At 38.5% G+C, this 21,703-nt stretch overlaps 2 protein-coding genes across 12 annotated transcripts in view; both read right to left on the reverse strand.

Annotated features, from left to right (window-relative positions):
- Positions 1–823, reverse strand: part of shroom1 (shroom family member 1) — a 37,808-nt gene extending 36,985 nt beyond the window's left edge. Inside the window, exon 1 of the mRNA XM_032533347.1 lies at positions 618–823. The gene's annotated coding sequence lies outside the window, so the exon portion shown is untranslated. The remainder of the gene's footprint in view (positions 1–617) is intronic.
- Positions 824–3,970: 3,147 nt separating this feature from the next.
- aff4 (AF4/FMR2 family, member 4) overlaps positions 3,971–21,703 on the reverse strand; it is a 35,230-nt gene continuing 17,497 nt past the window's right edge. For 5 of the 11 annotated variants that reach the window (XM_032533366.1, XM_032533362.1, XM_032533363.1 and 2 more), the window contains 20 exons: positions 18,177–18,980; positions 17,806–17,844; positions 17,573–17,659; positions 17,158–17,185; positions 16,970–17,033; positions 16,622–16,714; positions 15,614–15,758; positions 14,588–15,341; positions 14,269–14,420; positions 13,685–13,770; positions 13,034–13,268; positions 12,551–12,648; positions 12,060–12,123; positions 11,699–11,752; positions 10,959–11,095; positions 10,462–10,533; positions 10,189–10,282; positions 9,996–10,039; positions 8,457–8,677; positions 3,971–7,879 (listed from right to left, as the gene is read on the reverse strand). In XM_032533366.1, coding sequence (XP_032389257.1) covers positions 7,752–7,879; positions 8,457–8,677; positions 9,996–10,039; positions 10,189–10,282; positions 10,462–10,533; positions 10,959–11,095; positions 11,699–11,752; positions 12,060–12,123; positions 12,551–12,648; positions 13,034–13,268; positions 13,685–13,770; positions 14,269–14,420; positions 14,588–15,341; positions 15,614–15,758; positions 16,622–16,714; positions 16,970–17,033; positions 17,158–17,185; positions 17,573–17,659; positions 17,806–17,844; positions 18,177–18,941 — 3,360 coding nt within the window. In that variant the 5' untranslated portion in view covers positions 18,942–18,980 and the 3' untranslated portion in view covers positions 3,971–7,751. The remainder of the gene's footprint in view (positions 7,880–8,456; positions 8,678–9,995; positions 10,040–10,188; positions 10,283–10,461; positions 10,534–10,958; positions 11,096–11,698; positions 11,753–12,059; positions 12,124–12,550; positions 12,649–13,033; positions 13,269–13,684; positions 13,771–14,268; positions 14,421–14,587; positions 15,342–15,613; positions 15,759–16,621; positions 16,715–16,969; positions 17,034–17,157; positions 17,186–17,572; positions 17,660–17,805; positions 17,845–18,176; positions 18,981–21,703) is intronic. The other 6 variants (XM_032533364.1, XM_032533369.1, XM_032533361.1 and 3 more) reach the window with 4 other exon arrangements.

Raw genomic sequence — 21,703 nt, forward strand, 5'->3', positions numbered from 1 at the left:
TATATATATATATATATATATATATATATATATATATATATATATATATGTGTGTATGGTGGAAACAGAACATTTCAGCTTTACTAACATGTAATCCATTATAAACTGAACATCTTAACTGGAAAAAAAAAAAAAATCCAGATACGAAAGCCAAACTATACAGCCCTAGAAGTTTTCCAAAACGAGAATATACATTTAAAATGGGCGATAACAATAATTTTAATCAAAAATAACAAATAAAGATACAATACTTACAATATACCTATTAGGTCAGATCATTATATCTCACAACGTTCAGTAGCAACACCAATACCACGTTAAAATACAATACAACCAACCACTACGAACACTAACAAGGATTATTTGCCATCAACGTTTGCTCTGAACAGAACTGAACAGAGCTCTTGTAGCTCATTAGAATGACGTTAATTTTACCCCAGACACGCATTACAACTTTTTAAAACTGCACATATAAAAAGGGGTTCAATATCACATATTTTCATAAAGCTATTTTTTACTAGAAATGGTAAGCAACACGATTGACAGTTGACAACCGAAACTGAACAGCCACAGTGAAACTAGATGCACCTGCTGCTACTAAAGTCCCCTTCACGTACCTGTTGATTGCCGGGGACTTCGCTGTTTTTAACTCGTAGTCCTTGTTTCTCTCGGATGTGTTTCCTCTTCTCTAGTGAATGACGGTTAAAAGCAATACAATAACTTACGCACTTTTAGGTAGTTGGCTAAAGTGCATCGCCGCACCCGGTAATGAGCTTTCCTTTTTCCTTCGCTCGCGGTTAGCTTACCTTACTCCCTGCAGAGGGAGAAGCGGATGAACGGTAATAGAAAGGACTATGTCGACCAATCAGATGCGGCAAGAGGCGGGCACTTTAAGGAATACACGACATCCTATTGGTCAGTCCGTGTTAACGGGAGAACAGTGAAAACGGGAATTTATTGGGGTTTTTTGTTCAGTTCACTGGAAAGAGGCAGACGCCAAAACTGGCCATTGACATTTGTATTGCATATTTACTGAACTCAATGAAAAAAGCATGTAGTGCATGGGAATGGGTTAACAAATGTTATATAGTATTTGTTTTGCTGTATAGTATTTATCTTGCTGTTTTATTATGTATAGTATTTGTTTTGCTGTTTTTATTAGATGAATACCCTGTGCGGCGTCCTTGAGTGCAGAGAAAGGCGCCTTTAAATAAAATGTATTATTATTATTATTATTATTATTATTATTATTATTATTATTATTAAATAAAATATTCAAGCTGGCAATGAAAATGGTAATCTTTCAAATACAAGATTAGTAAAAACTGACAAGAGAAAAACAAAACAAAATGATAAGACAAATTGGGGGAAAAACATCAGTCCACATAAGAGTTAATGTTCTCAGGGCAGCACATTGTGGATTGAAAGGAGCTAATCATTTCTAAGAGGCTCTGCAATGCAAAGCTACATAAACTACTTTGAATACCTTTGTATTTGTTCATGCACATAAGGATTAACTAAGCACCATCTATTTCTTAAAGTAAACAACTAAAGCTACATTATCTGGATGGCTCAGGATACAGTAGAACACAATATGAACATCTTCTATAGGTCACCAGTAATATTTCTTATTCAGCACGCATTGTTTGTTGTTATTATTGCTGCTCGGTGCTTTTATGTTAATATTACATATACATTTTATATCTGTTATTTTGAGGGTAGGGTCCCATTGTGTTCCAATTACATGCATGATACATACAATACACAAAATCAGATTTAATTTGTAGAGAATCATTGTTAAATAGTTATACCTTTAGTAGTAGTAATACCTTCTTTTTTTAAAATAAAATTACCACAAATTGTCAAAGGATAGAGTGCAATGACTCAGGGAGTCCAAAGCCATCTACCATATGGGTGAACGTTTTTTGTTTTTTGCAACTAGTAGCTGTTTTCAAGCTTTTCCTTTCCTCCCTTGCTTACATCCTAGATTATTACCCAGGAAACATTTCAACATATTACAGTAAAGACTTTAACAAAATGATTTCCCTTACAAACTCACCCTAGTCCCTGTTCATATTGTTTTTGTTGCAGTGTGATACTATTACAATCATAACCATTAACAGCAATAATCACAGTGATTGACTATTGAGAATCCTCTGATAATAGTAATTTATACTTTATTGATCCCCAGGGGGAAATTACAGTTTGTCCACTCTGCTGTTAGTACACCCCAGTAAGCAGTACTTATGTAACTAAGTAGATTTACTTAAATACTTAATTTGTGTATTTCCATTTTATGCCACTTTCCACATCTCAGAGGGGAATGTTATACTTTTTGTTGCATTTAACTGCTGTACTTGCTTTGCAGAAGTTGATATTGTCTCTGCCCGATGTGAGTCAAGTGCAAATTTGAGTCGCACATGCTCAGATTTAAACGGTTTACGACATAACATGTCATACTGAAATTTGTGAAATGATTGCTAACGTTAGCTCAAAACGCCGTTCCACTGACAGCCTTTGTTGTGTTTGATTGCTAGCTTGTAGCCAGCAGTGAACAAACTTTGTTAAGTAGGTCCATTTTTACTGTATTGACATTACAGAAGTCTTTCGTTAGCATCTTGTATGCTACTTGTCGCAAAGTGACGCATGCGCAACTCAAATCTGCACTCGACTTACATCGGGGAATGACATTTTTCTAAACAAAAGCTATGAGTTTATGAACCGCAATGCATTGCAATGTTTAACTGCAGGGTTGTCAGACTGGGGGACTGAGTACCCAGACCCACATGTGTAGGGGCCCACAAAATGCTAAAATGAATAGCTGTGGATGCGGGGCGGGGAGCCATAGAAAATGCCTTTCTACAGGGCTCAGCATTTTATCCTACACCAGTTTATCTGTACAACAGTATGTACACTAAAATTAGCTCCACCTCAACCAACTGCAACATAAAATACTCCCAAAAAATAGTGCTTCACTAATGATAATCCTTTTTTTAACAAACTTTTGACTTTTCGTTTTACTTTTGATACTGTAAGCATATGTTATAGCTAACACTTTTGTACATAAAATGAAACATTTTGAATGCAAGTCTTTTTACATGTAATGAGTATTTATACATTTGGGGTGTTGCTACTTTCTCATATCCATATTGCAACTCGTGGCCCTTACTGTCAATGGCGTTTATATCACAGCAGGTCATACTTATCTGTTCAATTCAGATATACAGGTATCTTTTTATATAATAATGTATTATACATTATGAAAAGTGTTAGAACATTTCCAGTTGCACTCCAAAAATAATCTTTTTTCATTGGATAAATAATTAGTTTCTGGTCACTGGGACTACTTATGACCACATGAGCATGCACACAGTGGGTTTTGCTGAGTAACACTGAATGTAAATAATACTTTTGTTGTGTGTCATATATATATATATATATATATATATATATATATATATATAGATCTAGTATAATATATATTATATATATACATACATACATACACACCACACACACACACACATAATATACATACTATATACATTACATATATACATACTATCTATATACAATACATATATATGCATTACATATACATAATTCTTACATAACTATATATGCATATACATATACATATATATGCATATAACATATACATATATTATGATACACACACAACACACACACACCACACACACACACACACAACACACACACAACACACACACACACACACAACACACACACACACACACACACCACACAACACCCACACACACACACACACACACACACACACACACACACACACACACACACACACACACACACACACACACACACACACACACACACACACACACACACACACACACACACACACACACACACACACACACGACGATTTTTAAGATCATATTTTTTTAAAGTCGTTTGGTTTTCTCTAAAACTAAATAATCTCACTCCATTAAACATATCCATATATATTTTATTCTCAATACGGCAAAATACAAAGAATATTCAGGACAGACTCTCATTAGTCACAATTAATACTCACTTCACAAGAATGCTTTTAAATTACATAACCTAAGTTTGAAGATCAAACTCAATGAGTACCTTTAATCATATTGCCTCCATCATATATAGTTTCTCTATCATCAGTTTTCTTAAAACTAATCCAACTTTGACTATTGTACATAGTGTATGCTGCTGGTCTCACTTTAGAGACGACTTTTTAGCAAAAAAGGTGTTATACAACATACTGTATAAACTGCTACAACTGTTTTGACCTGTAGAGAAATACCTTTGTTTCAAAAGACATGTTGGACCAATTCTTCAAAAGGGACACATAGTAAATACATCTCTCGTGAGGAGAAAACAGACTGTACACACCAACCATCCATCCATCCATCCATCCATCCATCCATCCATCCCATGAGATGAACAATATACATTTCATGAAAAGTACACACCTCCATATCAAATACAGAGAAGACAAAATATTGGATCTAGAGACATTAATGATTATGTGGCGACCATGATACTGGGAGACAGTGAAGCAGAAGACAAAGTATACATACACTGTTTAAAAATAAGAAAAAAAGAAGAAAAAAAAAGGACCGAATAATCAATTTGATATACAGTGTTAAGAGACTAGGATGTACTCTGTAACAGCTTGGAAGAAGATAACACAAAAAGTGTGCATAAAGTATCTCACAAATGTATTTACAGCATTTTTTAATTTCAATAAAAATGTCAACCTGTAGTAGAAATTCACCCTTAAAGAAATGTTATATTTACAATTTATACATTTGTATTTAAATAGAAACATGCAAGTGTTAACATCTTCCTACTGAATGTCAAAAAAAAAAAAAAAAAAAATCATCTTACCCTGGATTCATTCAAGTTAGAATTAATATTAATTACTACTTACAAGGAAATCTCATCATGAACAACCCAAATACATTTACATCTTCCTATTTCATAAAATGGTACTTCTTAAAATGGCAAAATAGAAAAAATACTAAGCAAAGGGGCAGAAAAATAAATAAGTGTGAGTAGCAAACTGTTAAAAATTACTCTAATGCTAAATTTTGCACATTTGACGACAAGATAGTGTAGGGAACACAAGGCGCAGACCTGTACTTACAAAGTGTACCAGTGTATGAAGACATTAACTGGGCTGGCAAAACCCACAGAGGAATTCCTATGAGAAAAGTGGCCTCCAGCTTTAAGTACAAAATGGCTCAAGCCATCGGTGTTTGGTTATAAAAACAGATCTATATACACACATATACTAAACCAGTACACAAAATTGCAAAAGCTAAAGGCATTGGACACTTGAGTTCAACAGGTTTCTCACTGAGGCGGGAAAAAAAACAAGTGGGAAAAAAATGAAATCCCAAGCCAAAACATGAAAGTTCTTTCACAGAAACGGATTCTTTTTTTGTTGTTGTAAAAATCCTGCATAGATTAAAATAATACCTCCTCTGGCTTTCTCTTTTTCAAGTGCCAGAAGAAATAACAGTATCCCCTCCTACAATAAAAGGTTAGGGAGCCAGTGAAGGAAAGAAAATACAAAACGTCCAAATAAAAAAGTTAAACCTGAGCCAAATAGTAATTTTCTTAAGATGTGTTTTGTCTTGAGATGAAAAAGGTGTAAGATGAAGTGTCAATGCACCAAATTAATGTTTGAAAATGGAAGAAAAGTGCCAGAAAGTTAGACTGTTATAGGTCTGAAACTTTGTCACTTTCCTCTTGTCCAAACACATCTACCATCAACCAAAACAACCCAATGAAAGTTCTCATGAATACTATTTGACCCAGGCATTCATATTTCCAGCATGTTTTAGTGAGGAGTGGGCCTAGAACAAAAACAAACAAAGACAGTCTATGTCATTGGCCAATACCAAACGCCCAAATGTCAAGTGAAATCATGAAATCATGGGTGTAATATTAACGTCTTCATTCAAAAGTCACTATTACTCTGTCATTTTTACCCAGCCTAACAACTAGTTGACATGTTTCTTATCTACCGTCTTGTAACACAAGTGGGATTAAAATTTAAATAGGAAAAATTACATATAGAAATACTTTGCATCTAATAACCCTTGGTTCAACCCTGTTTTAAAAGAATGCATTTGAAAAGTTATACTTCTGTTTGGCCAGAGGAAGAAAAAAACAACTGCTTGCTATATAAATAAAATCTATTTTGGCCGTTATACTTCTTCTTTTTGAAATATATAATGATAGATTTAAAACTCTTTGTTCTATAAATGCAACACTGATAAGTTTGCCTCTCATAATCGTTCCTTCCGGATGAATTAGCTTTTGTTGTGCCAAATTAGTGGTCAATTCAGGCCCAGTCTTTATAAACTGCAATGTAAATAACTGCATGTGGAAATGATCTTCAATACTTGAGACACTCCCTGCTGTTCCTTAGAAAAATACACTCTGAGCAAACAAGGGGATCAAAAAAACATTAGCACTGTCTGGAAGTGACTTCCTCAAGCACATTTCTCAAACAATTTGGCTACAAGTGTAAAAACACTTCATAGGAAGAGACTCATACTATGGAGCTTCAAAGACAGCAAATCTCTTAGAGAGAACCTTAACATGATCAATTGTATTAAGGCCAGGAGACTAAAAGCCCCCGCTAGCGGCCCCTGGAGGCCATGCTGCTCCTTGCATCAAACCAGACCACAGTGGTTTAAACAAACTGACCAACATTCAATTTTCTAGCACAACTAAAAGTAGTTAATGATTTCGGAAAATGACACTGTTAAAAATAAATACATTGATCGATAAAGAGAACATTTATAAATATGTGTGTGTCAGAATCTGATGTGCACAGTGGCTATTCCTACAGTCCGTCCTTAAATCGTGTGGGTATGCTCTATGATTAAGTGTTAGCGCCTAGAGACTCTGAGGAAAGATAAATCAAGATGGTGTAATGAAGCTTAATTTGTAGCTAATGCCATCTTTGCTCTAAAATGTGTTAACTGAAAGACTGCAATAAAAAACATAAATGTTAGCAGCTTCCGTTAACTGCAAAATGCATAAAATGAGTTGTAACAACAATACCAAGAAAAAGAGGGAAAATAAATCAGTTTATAAGATATGAGTGGTGGCTGTTTGTTTTCCTGTCGCTCACATACAAGGCACAAAAATGATAAAGAGAAACCTTCATTTTAAAGCACCTTTGGTGTTTATGGGAGGTACTTTGGTGAAAGAAAGTAAAATAAAAAGTTAAAAGCCAAAGTAGCCTAAAAACCATACCCCATTGTTAAGCGTTTTCGTAAGAAATTATTCACCCAGTGCTTCCATGCCAAAGAGATAAAAACATGGCCTTCAAAGATTGTAAGAATGCTGATATATGAAGCATGGCGATAAGCTCTTTTTGTTCCTGTGCTGCAGTTTCGATGCTTCTCCCTGTGTGCTGCTGTTGACGGTGTGAGATGCTCTAGATTGCTCAGTGTTTTTGGCAAGCTGGTGTAGAAAATGGACACAGTGTTGGAGATATGTCTGAAAAGTTCATATTTTGTGTGTGTATGTGTGTGTGTGTGTATGTGTGTTTGCACGCATGGAGGACCAGAGGTGGACTGTTTGTGTGTGCATACAGTACATCATTGTATAGGTGTCTGTCTGAGAGGGCATGCCTGTGTGTCTTTGAGCACATGTTGCTGAACACAAGAGGCTGAGGTGCATGTGTGTCTGTGTGGAAGCAGCATGCAGCGAACCAGTCCTCGCTAGGGAATAAGCTTTGCGTCCAGACGCAGCCAGTGGAGGCCCTGCCGTGTGTAACGCACCAGTTCTGTCATGCTGCTGGTGTTGAAGATCAGAGGACCCATCACCTTGTCCAACTCCAAGAAGAAGTCTGGAAGAACCAAGACACAGCGAGAGGAGTCAGGGTCAGTTCAAAGGCCACCGAAAAGTTCAAGGTGTGACAAGCAAGATCATGTGTATTTTTAGTATTATTTATTCTTCTTTAAATTGTCAGAAAATGATGAAAAAACAATTTCCCACCGATGTTTTAAAATACCTTGTTATGACCAAAGTTGAAAACATAGATATTACATTTCAATTAAATGTTTACAAATACTGACATTTGAGAAGCTGAAACCGGCATATATTTGTTTAATAAATGACTTAAACAATTGACTTACAAAATTGCTACCAATTTCCTGAAGATCAACTACTCGGTTCAATGAATAATGGAGAAAAGTTGCAACACATCTCAGCAACAAAGGCTTAAAAGACTTCAACTCAAGACTTTTATGCAACAACAATGCTATAATATTAGAGCATTTTAAATGAGACCCTGGTGTTTTAATGCAGATAACTTTACTTTGCTGTATTGTCATGTGTAGGGAATTTCCCCTTTTCATTGCTGCCATTATTACAATGATGTATTGATTTGTCCCAAAACACGGTCTGTTTAAAAGGTAGTTTACCTTTCTGCTCCTTGGATAGTTGCTCCGCCTGGTCCCAGACCTCGGTGGCGTACAGGAAGTTGGAGGTGACCTGAACATAGCTGGCAGCCATCTGGTGGATACGCTGAGGTATGGTCACAGAAGAGCTGGCGCTGCTGCTGCTGCTGACGACTGCCGAGTAGCCGACGGCCGTGCCAGGTGACAGTTTCGGAGACACAGGCGAGGGCATACCCGCTGCCTTGCTGCGTTAGGAAACAGAAACAAGCAGACATGGTATTGAAAGTGCTGGAACTGGTATGGAAACAGTTTGGTCTATGGCAAGTTATTTTTAGATGGCTTAACAAACACCACAGTTAGGGTTATCATGCTTGATAGCAGTAGTTACGTAATTGCTACCCGGTATGACTCAAGAGCTTCAAACTCTTTTTTACAACAAGATGTTAAAACAGGTGAAATTACAGCAACAGTGGCAAAGGTACTGCTTTCAACAAAAAAATACAAAAAAATATATATAAGAAGAATAATAAGAATAAGAATAATATAATAAAAGAACAATAGTTACAGTGCTGCTCATAAGTTTATGAACCCATGCTAAATATGACTGAAAAGAGAAATAAAATAAAAAATCTTTTGGAAAATGATCTTAATGCCTTAATTAAAAAATGTGGAAAGATCCAACCTTTAAGCACACACATTTTCTTTGTGAATGAATAATGTATCATGTATAAATAATTGTTCTTCCTTAAAATACAGGGGGCATGAGTATAGACACTATACTACTACCCTATGTTAAATTCCCATAGAGGCAGGCAGATTTGTATTTTTAAAGGCCAGTTATTTCATGGATCAGGATACTATGCATCCTGATAAATTCCCTTGACCTTTGGAATTAAAATAGCCCCCCCACATGATCACATACCCTTCACCATACATAAAGATAGGCCTGGGGAACATTCCATAAGATCATCTCTCAATGCAAATCAAACCAGCTATAAAGCTAACTGAAATAAAACCATGCCAATCTGTATGTATGGTGAAGGGTTAGGGTTCACCATACCTAGAGATTGGCATGGTTTTATTTCAGTTGATGATGTGGGGTTATTTTAATTCCATAGGCCAAGGGAACTTTATCAGGACACATAGTTTCCTGGATCCATGAAACAACTGACCTTTAAAAAATAAAATATCTGCCTCTATGAGAATTTAACATAGGGGGGTGTATACTTATGCCCCCCTGTATTTTAAGGAAAACATTTATTTATTTACAATACATTATTCATTCACAATGATTTTTATTTTTTTAAATTAAGGCCTTAAGATCAATTTACAAAAGATGATTTTTTTATTCCTCTTTTTAGTCAACTTTAGCGTGGGTTCCTAAACTTATGAGCACCACTGTATCTTAACTATCTGTAAAACAAAATTGAACCTTTAACCGTTGTGAAAATAAACTTGTTTGCAGTACTTTCTCTCAACATTTAACACGTGTGCGGGAAATAGCTGTCTCCTTCAAAATTACGTACAGCAATTTTACGTACAGCAAAGGGGGACATGACTTACTTTCCCATTCCAGGAGAGGGAGCCTGGGTGTTACTCAGAGAATTCTGTCAAACAAAGTCAAGGGAAGAACATTATGTAGACAGCAGGTTACGCATTCACAGAAAGAAAGAAAATGACATCCCTGGAAATTTTATGTTGTTCCTTTGGTTCTGAAGGTTTACCAAGTAAACGTAGATTTCATCTTTAAAAGTACCTTTAAGTGTTCCGTGAGAGTTTTGGAGTATTTTAGTGCACTGTCTTTCCTCAGCTTGAATAACCGCAGGTAGAGGAGAGACTGGCATCGCAGGCTGGAAAAAGAAATATTGATCTTAAACTTGCAAAGACCAGAAACAGGTGGACTCCTTAAATACACCACTCTCATTCAATCAAAGAGCAAGGATTTTGAGTACTTTCAGTTGATGGCTAAGGACAGGATGACACATCTTAAACATGAAATCCATAGCTGGATGTCAGTCAGCATACTTACCAAAGCACAGCTAGCCTCTTGTCTGCTGAAGTAGCATCTGGGGCCAGGTAGCTTTTTAACTTCATAGTGTATCTAAACACAAAGACACAACAAATGTTTAATTTCTAGAAGAACCAACTGTTAAGTCATTATAGAACATTGCATATGCATTTAATACACTGACTTTTGTTTAAAAGAGTACTATGAACACTGATTGAGCACTTCTATAACATGGACTCACAATGGCAGTTTAATAATAAAAATAAAATAATAAAAACCTTCTTCCTTGTCACAAACCTTTTACCTACATTGCCCACAATGCAAATCGACCACAGACAGGTCATTTGGATATTTGGGTGTGTCATCACTTCTTTCTAACTCTACACTCCAAGGTTATACGCTCATTCACATATCCAGTAGTACTATCTAAGACCGGTAAACAGACTTTGATGTGTGCAATCTGTGGAGTTCCCCTTTAAATTGTGACAATAATAAAAAAGGTATTTATGTGTCCTTACTTGATAAGCTCCACGGTTTCAGCATACATGGGGAAGGGAGACTTTGCCTCTTGGGCACTCTTCTCCAGAGCATTACCACATTCAATGAAAGATACCACAGCGTCTAGGTAGTAAACTGCCTTCTCAAAACGGTCCAACTGCAAAAGAGTGAACAGGGACACAACAAAAATTACATTTTCTGTTAGCGGTGCATCCCAAGTTAATGAGCATGTACCAGTCCAATATTGCATTTCTTTCTGAAACTGCCTCAGCAGTGCATGACTAAAGCCTGTTTACATGACTTTGAAATTTGACATGGTTTTTTGCATGGCCACGTTATATAACTGACATGGTTTGTACACGATTTGGTGTGGAATACATAACCTCTTTAAGTTAAATAACAACAGCTCAATTATGTTGTGTTGGCCTCTGGATTGAATGTATAGCATAATAGGGCTAATACATTGTAATCCAGGCACATTATAAATAAATTGAAAATTGCATACTTAATGGATATAACGTCAAATATCTTTTAAGAGAACACAAAGAAATGTAATTGCTTAGTTCTCCTCAATAGTGTGTGTGTGTTTGTCTTTATGTAGAAGTTATTTTCTGTTTTGTATTTAAATTACAGAATTCATAACAGCAGCAACACAATACAGGTTCAAGGATTTTGGGTGGAAATGCCATGCAGCTGAGACAGGTATCTCATTATCCTCAGGTAAGTAACTGATACCAGATCTGCAGTTAAATATAGTCACCTGCTCATCTTTCAGCGACCCGTTTTTTTGCTTTTTGGACATTATGCTCAAATACTGTGAGAGCACAGAGAAAAAAAGGGCTTTGAAAACGTTGTGTCTGAGGTAAATGTCCCAGTCAATACAATAAATACAATACAATCACATAAATGTCAGCAATAAAATGAAATATATTAAAAACTCAAAATGTGTTCCTCCATCTATCATTAATCTCGATGCAAAACCTCAACAGGATGTTGTTTTACATTAAAAGGTCTAGACCTTGTTAAACAACAACCCTCTCCCCTCACTGCTTTGCATGCAGCAACTGACACTTTAGCATCTCGATTACGTATGTACATAGGCATTTGGGTGCCACTCTTACCAGTGCATCTGCATTGTGTTTAAGTTTCTTGGCCTCTTGTAAGTAGTGATCTGCCGAATGGACCCTGAAACAAAATTTTAACAGGTCAAACTAATTTCATTACTTCTTTGAACCATTAAAAAAAAGCCCCAACACTGTAATGGCTCAGTTTCTGCATACATTCACGCTTAGCACAGACCTGGAAACTAAACATCATAACAACAACAACAACAATATCCTTTTGCTTTCATTAAATCAAAGCTTTAAACAACAGACAACAATAAAAGGCAAGACCATATTTCTTTACCTCTGTATGCAAAGGACACAGATTCCCAACAGAGAGCCTTTTAAAATGGAAATTTACATCATCTCTCCTGCATGCAGGCACATCTATTCATGACCTCCCCAACCTCCTGCAGCTTAATGCATCAAAGGCAACCCTAGATCCCCACAGCAGTTCTTCCTGCATACCCTGCAGAGGGGTTATCCATAGTGGAAAGAGCTCCTCTTACCTGTCCTCAAACACCAGCTTGGATCTTTGAGACTTGGAGCCGTCCGTCGAGAGTGGAAGCACAGCCAGCTGGTTATCGCAGCCCTTTGAGGATTTCTCCTGCAGAGACAGCAAGCAAGGGGAAATAAAGTTACAGGAAAAAGGGGCCTGGTGTTTGAAGTAAAGGGAAAACAAATTGAGAAAAGGGTGAGCTTGAGGGTGTCTAAAAGTATAAAGATTTCTGGTTCTATAGTTATTAGACATATACAATATATAGACCATATAGAAGTTATGTTCTCAACCATTAAGAACTCCTTTAATCCCACAGAAACATGTTTTTTGTTTCGTTTTTCATGCGTGCTTAGTAATTTAAGTTACCCAGGGGAAACACTGCACAGTTGACAAACATGATGAAAGACAGCACTTGCACGTCCCACTGTCCAAAATGCTTGCCAGGTACTCACACCAACAGCAAATGCCCAGCGAGAAGGTAACGCACACTCACCTTGCCATCGCGTGTGCTGCGTCCCTTGTCCTCTCCTTTTCTGTGTTTGGAGGTGGAGTTGCCCTTGGTACTGTGGCTTCCCTCCTTTCCACTTCCTGTCCCGCTGGACAAAGAGGTGGAGGACTGGCTGACTGTCCTCTTTCGACTCGGATGCTCTGCCTTGGGCGTCCGCTGAAGACCTGATATGGAAGGAGAGGGGACAGGCTCCTCTTTCTTCTCCAAAGACCTCTTAGACCTGGTGGGACATGAATCATCATTTCAACACATCTTTTATTTATTATTTAAACGGACAAGCTTTGTTACAGTACTGTACTCATGTCATAAAATATTAACACTCAAAAGAATAAATATTAACTTTCAAGATCCACATTAGGATTATAGCAGAGATGTCCTTATAATAAAGGTTAAAAGTGCAGCTTTGAAGGCCGCAATGTAACAAACAAGCCATGATACTGAGCCTTTATACTTTAATTTTATGGGGCTCATTAGAGTTGAGAGGGGTTCTTAAAATTGTAAGAATAAAGAAAAATAAATCTGGAAAGCTTTTTTTAGCCCGTAAAGACATCAAGTACTAATGTCTCTCCGAGTGTTCCCGGTGCGCAGAAGGTTTTACTGTAAATGATAATCAGAAGGAAAAAGAAGAATACCCACTCTTTACTGCTGTTTTTATGATTAGATAGGGACTTCTCTTCTAGCTTGCATCGCTTGCTCTCTGGCTTGGTGCCTTCTTCATCATTCTAAAACATACAAAGATTGCAGAAACACATTAAAGAATTTATTAGTGTTTGTGTGTAAATGCCACAGAAGAAAGTGCTTTGAAGACAAAGAAATGTGTAACTTAGAACTTGATTTCTTACAAAAGGTACAGTACAACCTTCCACCAACCTTTAATGGTTTCCCAACTCATATCACTTAGATTGTAAGTCTCTTTGTCTGGTAGTTTCACAGCTATGACTTTTTTTTAAATGCATAATCGTCTAATGGCAGAAATTCAAGATCTGGATCTCAACCAAAATTGTATCAACTGTCAATCGTCAGAAAGGCTTTTTTTTTGTTGCTTTGATGGAAACCTGTATGGTGGGGGGTCACCCAACTGGAAAAAATCTGGAAAAATCAGGGCTTAAGTCTTGTAGTAGGCACCGGCCACTATTCTTTTACTCTTCTTAAAGTGGGAAATAAATTTAAAGATCACAGCAGAGAACACAGACAGGAATTTTCTTTATCAAGTCGTATACCTTGTGTTTCCTCTTTGCCTTACTAGAGCTCTTCTCAGAGTTCTGTTTGCTGAAGTCTTTGCTGTCTCTATCTTGAGAGTCGTCCCTCTCCACTTTTATCTCTACAGGCTCCTTGTAGGGCCGCCCTGGGATCCTAGACAGCAAGCTGAGATCTATAGGAAATGGGAAGGAAAGGGAAGGGTACGGGTTACTTTGTCCAGAGAAAAGAACCTTTTCAGGAGTGTGCACTCCAGCTAGACAAGTGTAAAACAATTGCACAGAATACAGAATTTGTGTTATATTATAAGACTTCTTCGCCTTATAAGCAGCTTCGACTAACCTATCTTCACTAGTAACACTTGCTGCTGAGGTTGCCTTGCAGGGTAGCGCTCCTCAGGGTCACTGAGTGGAGACAACAACTCTTTTTCTTCCATTGGCGAAAACACACACACAGGGGTCCTGATACTCTCCGTGTACTTGGGTGTCTGCGACGATGACGGGATGCTGTCATTCCCCTCAGAGTCTGACGATGAAGAGTCTGTATCGACAAACTCACGAGATTTCTGGGAAGGCTTGGTGGGTGCCTTGGCTTTGCGTTTATCTGCAGTAGTGGTGACAGCAGCTGCGGTGGGCCTCGGCGAGGACTTCGGTTCTTTTTTGATGCTTGGTTTGCGGGAACCCTTGGTAGCAGCTTTGGGCCGATGAGGAGGTATCTCTGGAGCTGGCTCACTCTCCACCCTCAGACCTCCCTTGGGCTCCTCCACAACTGGGGGCTTCTCAGACTTTTTAGGCTGTTTTTTACCCACAATCCTTCGCGGATTTGTGCCACCCTCACTCTGGGCGGGGGATTTTTGCCGGCCACGGCCACCCTCTGCCCCCTTCTGTGCTGCCCGTAGGTCCCTGCTTGGGGTCGGTGCCGCTGAGTCTTTTGAACTCCCTCCCTGACTACTATAGCCACGTCCTGAGCCGTTATCTCTGCCCTCCTTCTTGCACTTGGTTGGAATATTATTGTCCACTGGAGAGGCTGGGGAGAACTGCTTGGCCTTCTTGAACCAGTTGTCCAGCTGCCACTTGTTGGCCATGGGTTGTTCAGGCTGAAGGGGAAGCAGAGCACACAGTTGTATGAATGTGTTAGTTAATGAAAATTATTATGAAACCTTGACAAACATTAAAATAAAATAATAAAAAGATGGTATTGTGGCCAGAAGAAAATACAATGACTGTCTTGTAACTATTACAACCAAAAAAAAGGGTGGACAAAGCAAGGTACAGTTAGTGCAATTGAAAATAATGGTTGATTAAGTACCAAATCATAATCACCTAAATTGCACTATAACTTTGTACAAAGTAACTGGGAAGTCATTACCTCTGGAGAGGCGGGCCGCGGCTGATCATTGGCTTCGCTGTCTGTCGTGCTGCTTTCGCTCTCGCTGTCGGAGCCTGAGCTGCTCTCTGAGCCGCTGTGGCTGCTTGAGTCATCCCTCGATTGGTCCGCTACTTCACTGTTATTGCTGTTGTTAAAAAAAAAGAGTCAAACAGCCTTATATTGTGTGCAAAAGGTATGCAGCACACTTTCAGTTATTTTTTACAGAATGGAGGATGCATGCAAACACTCCCATCGTGTTCTGTGTTTAAAATCTTGTCTTCAATTTCATGGACACATCTTTGCTCCATGTGAAGATTGATAGTGTTCAATACGCTGCTTATCTCTCGACAATAGACAGCAACACTTATAGCTGAGGATTATTCTTAACCTCTACATATAGCTGGTCTTCATACTTGAATTTTAATTTGCACATTTTTCAGCTGTGATTGATGCTATCCCGAGGTCCCACACCACTCTGCACAGACACCCTAACCAACCACTTACTGCAGCAACAAGGACCAGATTGATCCAAAAGCTGTACTGTCAGATTCTAATGTGGCTTTCTGAACAAACAAAAAAGCAATAATTCCGAACTTAATATGGTTTTTTTCTTTAACAATTCCCCATTGTTTAGGTTTTAAAAACACCCAACATCAGCTGTTTATTCAGTTAATAGTCAATGACCAAAAACAAATCATGTAAATATAATGCAACCCAGAAATCCTGCAAATATAATCCTTTACTTGACTGTGCCACTGAGGTAACAATTTATTTTAATTCCTGAGGCCATCCGCTGTGATGCTTTTGGATTGCACCATCCATAAGGGAACACAAGATACAAAATGACAGAAATAACAAGAAAGTCAAACACCTTGAACTATAATGCAAGCCAATACAAAACCACTGTGACCTCAACTTTAGCTGGAGTCAACATCTACCTGACGCAGTCGCAACTAAAACTCTACCACTAAAATTTCACAAAAGTAATTTTACTATGCTTTCTGCTACCTTGCAGATGTGTTCCTTGAGGCGTTCTTTGCAGAATCCTGTTCAGCATCACTGTCCTCACTGCTGCTGAGCTTCAGGTCATCTTCCAACATACTGAAATACAGGAATGAGCCTGAATTAAATCTTTGTATTTTACTACAGCAGTGTAATTGCTGCAGTTTGAGATTGCTGGCTATGTCTACATAACTTACTGAAGACATCTATGCATGTCTGGTTCCTTAAAGCTTTTTACCTTATCAGAACTATTTGTTTTATTTTATTCTTTGTTGTCTGGATCAATACTAGGAACTTTACAAACATGGGGTTGTGATGAAAAAAGATAAAGGGAGGAAAGTATGAAGCACTTACGTGGGCTGCTCATCGCAAGCTTTGGACTGGTGGCTGCTGGAGCTCTTGGAAGAACTACCTCGCTCTAAAAACACACAAAATGAATGAGCAATATGTATATATAAACATACGTATAAAAAAATATATAAATACAGTACATTATTTTTTGTAAATCTATTGTTTGAATCAGAAATACGTGTGATACTTACTGTGTCCACTTGGAAAAGGGTGAGGCTCCTGAGGTAAACAAAAAAAGCCATTCTGAATCATTTTCAGGAAGCCATAAAATGTGTGTGTCAAATCTGATAACAATCAATGATTTAATGAAAAATAATCTATTCTAAATGATTTTTTTTGTCCTTGAGTTTGTGGCTGTTTATATCTACATACAAGCACTATGGAGGTTCAAGCACTTCTCAGTCAGTTTTGGTGTTCATTTGACTGATTAACTGGTCACTGGTCACATCACTTTATAGTTTCAATTAGGCAGTCAAGAAATGTTTCTCTGAATTGGTTGCATGTGCTATGCAAGGTCTTTTGGCCAACGTACACAAATCATTTTAGCCTTATTAATTCATTATGACACAAAATAATATGAATCAAACAGTAAAAACAGGGACAGACCTTTGTGGGGAATGGAAACTTGGAGGGCTCAGTTTTGCAGGGGGTGTGGATGGCTGTCAGCGGAGGGGGCCACAACTGAGTCATTTCCTGAGAGAAAGAAAAAACACAAGGGGAAAAAAGAGAAAATGAGTTGGTGTTAGTAATGCGCAATGGTCTTGAACTGACTCAAGCAACAGGCCTCGTGACAAATTGTTCGCTTGATAATGGTCTTTTTTAGCCAATTATATACGTACCTTCAAAATCTCATCGACACAGTTGGCGTCACCTGATCCCTAAAGACAGAAGCATGTAGTTTAACATGTGTCAATAAACAACATGATGGCAGTCCAGCAGGTGAGAGGCTGCTTGCATTTTGAATAGCATGAGTCATTCAATAGGGATTTTATGAGACAGAGTTCAAACAGACCAAGTGTTACCATGCTGCAAGGTAATCTTTTCTATTATTACATCATAATGAATATGTGCTCAAAACATTAACACTGTGCTGCCAATCTAAGTCTATATATATTCTACATGCAACTTCTGCTACTATAGATTTATATCTCAAGTGCTACATAAACACACAGTACGTCCCCTTAATAGAAAGCCAGTGGATAAGCCTTACCTCTACAGGTTGTGAGGGGATCTTGAGTTTGGAAAGTGAGGCCTTGCTGTTAGACTTCATCTCTCCCATGGTGCTGCTGTGTGACTGTCCACTATAGCTTTCTGCTTGTGAGCTCTTGGGTTCTGCAGTTTCCTGGCCGTCCATAGGCCGCACATACGCTGTGGGCTTCTGCAGCATGGAGCCGGGTTTGGACATGAGAGACGGGGGAAAGGCCTGACTCGAGTGCTGTCCAGTGGGGAAGGTGGTGTGAACCCGTGAGGGAGAGTCCCAGTTGGCCTCCCTGTCTCGTGGGGACTTGGAACGGTAGCGTTCCTTGCTGTGATGCTGCTCGGCAGACAAGGAGCTCCGCAAGTGGCTGTTGCTGCCAGAGGAACTCAGAGAGCCCTTGGCTGGACTAGATGTGTGTGACTTTGAGTGCTCTGACCCTCCGCTGTGTTTACTCGACTTCTTTTCCCGCACCTCCCCTCCGTGTCTTTGGCTACTGCTGCTGCTGCCACTACTGCCACTGCCTCTCTGGCTACTGTGCCCGCCCTGGAGTCCAGAGCGTTTCTGGGACTGGGATGAAGATCCACCTGCTGCAGGGCCAACAGGAGTCCACTTGCTGCTCTGGCTGCTGCCACCGCTACCGACGCCGCGCTGGTCCCCGCCAAATAAAGGTGGACCCGATTTTTCCTCAGAGGACGAGGAGCTGTTAGAAGGTTTACCGCCAAGCTTAGGAAGTGTGTCACCAATCGGCTCTTTCATCTCGTCGTAATTGCCCAGCATGCTCTGAATACGACTTGACAGTTTATCTTCCTTGCTGGACTGAAGAGAGAAGCAGAGAAAGGGGAAAGAGGTGGGAGAGAGGAAAGTGTGATGAAGGAAATAGAGAGAATAGAGAAAGCAGAGACAAAAATCATTGAGAAAATAAGAATATAGAAGAAAATGAAAATGAAGTGAGAGAAATGAAGAGAGAAGAGGGGGCAGAGAAAACAGTCATTATGGGCACAGGTTCAACACTTGGGTTAATTGCTTACAACAAAGAAATCTTAAATGCAAAATTAGCATAATTGAAATGCAGATATACAACTGACAAAAGAAATAAAGTAATTATATCCTAAACCATGTGCCACCAGTTTTATATTAAAAAAATTATTGACTGAACATTGAGAAAATAATCCATTGAACATTCAAATGAGCCAATCACAGTGTTAGCTTGTTCAAACTGGGCCCAGATTAGTTCACACCCATCTGTGAACACAGATAAGAGTCTACCCATAGTTCCAACACAGAGGTTAATCAATCACTGAGGCCACAGGTTCCAGCCGACCTGCTTGCAATCAGCCCGTAACAGTCTGTGCAGAATATCCAGTTTCACATGAAGCCTCAGACCTGGATTTTGTTTGACGGATTCACACACACAGGGTGAGGAAACATGCGGTTATCTGTAGCAGGAAATGTACCTAGCGTGGTCCTAACACGCACGCCACTACCTTCTATTAACGTAAATTATGTGCTTTGTTATGATTGTATTAAACCACCAGTGAAATAGGAATATCCTTTGTTTTTTGTAATTACAAGTACTTAATACAAGTAGTTTAAAATGGCTGATATTATGGCTTATCACACATACTGGCACATGTTGGCTAATAAAGCTAAAAACAATTAAGTATAAAAAAGTGCTTAAGGTTAATTAGAAAGACCTTGAATCATTACAGTTTGTTCAACAAATTCATTGTTTACAGAGACATAAATTGCAACAATGTGGTGTGTTGGCAGAAGAAAAACAGTCTGTAAAAATAAGAATGTTTAATGAAACATTCTTGCATTGTGCTGTATTGCATCGTAAAGCCCTTTTGTCTGCAGAAAGTTTCCCAGTTAGCCTGTTTACGTATTCAGGAACTTCACCTCCATGTTATATGAGTTACAGAGACTTTTGGTTCCTCCCCTGCAAAAAGCCTCTGGTCCGGAGGCAGTACTTCCCTGCTGGCCAGGAACAATCCTTTCCAACCTCACTTCGAACATTGCATCACAGTAAATTACAAGCTATCTCCAATGTTAACCAAATAAAGCACAACTAATATTTGGTAAAATATAGAATTTAGTGTACATTTTTCAGAGCTGACAGAGTGAAGACTGGAGTAAGTAAATTGTATAATATATTCATATATACACAAACAAATAGATTGTGGCACCATTAAAAAGGCCTACTTGATAATCAAAATCACAATATGTATTAATATAGTGTACAGTAAACATTACACGCAGTATACTGTCGTGTATCACCAAATTTACCACTATCACAGTTTAACTTTCAACAGATAATTTTGTGCACTTCATTCTGTGCAGCTCTGTGAACTCAGCACCATAAAATGTTACTGCTGCTTTGCTGGTCTACATCTGGGAGGCCGCAGCTGCAGCTGCGTGCACACATGGCCTTTAATGCAGAACACAGTAAACTTCCACTCAGTGGAGCATGACAGGGTGGAAAAAGTCAAACTGAAGCTTACATAAGACTCAAGCAAGAGACAAGAGATACAAAGTGTAGAAAGGCCAGTGACTTAAACCGTTGGCTTTTTCAACATTTGTTGAGTCAGTTTGTACTAGGTTTCTGAAGACTGCTTTTTTCCTGTGAAAAGGTCAAGGCCTTTTTTTCTTCAAAGTCAGCTTTTTACCTTTCACTTTGTTGTGGTACAAAACACACGGGCCAGCACTCATCACTCACCTCTGGTCCCTTTCTATTCCCAACCTGTCAGGACACATTCCTCTCTGCCTCTTTGATGGCCAACTCTAGCTAAGGAGACGAGCCACTTACCTTTGCTCAAATCTGGTTAGTGGCAAAGATTAGACCAGTTCAGAGAACTCAAATCCTCTTTACAATTATACTGTCAGGGTGGGAGCTGGCTGGCCTACATCTATGCATGTCTTTGGGCACAGGAGGAAGACATGGGGGGGGGAGGAGTCAACCAACACTTTTGCATCTTGTGCGGAGTTAGTCAATGACTGGCTGACTCTCTGACAGCTAACCATTATTTAATTTAAGCCAACAAATGTTTGAAAAGCCATCAGATAGTTTCTAAAACCTCTGATTAATGTAAGCCAATATTATGTTGAACACCGTTCAGCCAGCTTGGAATTTGTGCAAGATCATCTTGATAAAAAGTAGCGCTTGTTAAGACATGTCCCTCATGGGTATAAAAGCATTTCTTGAGTTTGCTCTATTAAGCTTTTATGACACAAACTACTAACAAAACCAAGACCGCAGGATCCTGAAGGTCATTATGACCAAAAAAAAAAAAAAAAATCTTTCTTTTCATTAATTACAACTATATGTTTGTTTTTTTAGTATAGAAATGAAGTCAAACAAATATTACATAAAGTGTGCCTTTAGCAGCCAAGCAGGCAAATAAAAATATAAAAAAAGATATAGCTATGATGTTTAAAAAAATGTGCAGGTCTCTAACTTTTTTTCATCACCCTCCCAAACTATCCCGATATACAATTTAAACTGTCCTAAAATAAATGCTGGCCATCCCAATTATTAAATG

This window comes from Etheostoma spectabile, chromosome 13, assembly GCF_008692095.1.
Source record: "Etheostoma spectabile isolate EspeVRDwgs_2016 chromosome 13, UIUC_Espe_1.0, whole genome shotgun sequence".
NCBI lineage: Eukaryota > Metazoa > Chordata > Actinopteri > Perciformes > Percidae > Etheostoma > Etheostoma spectabile.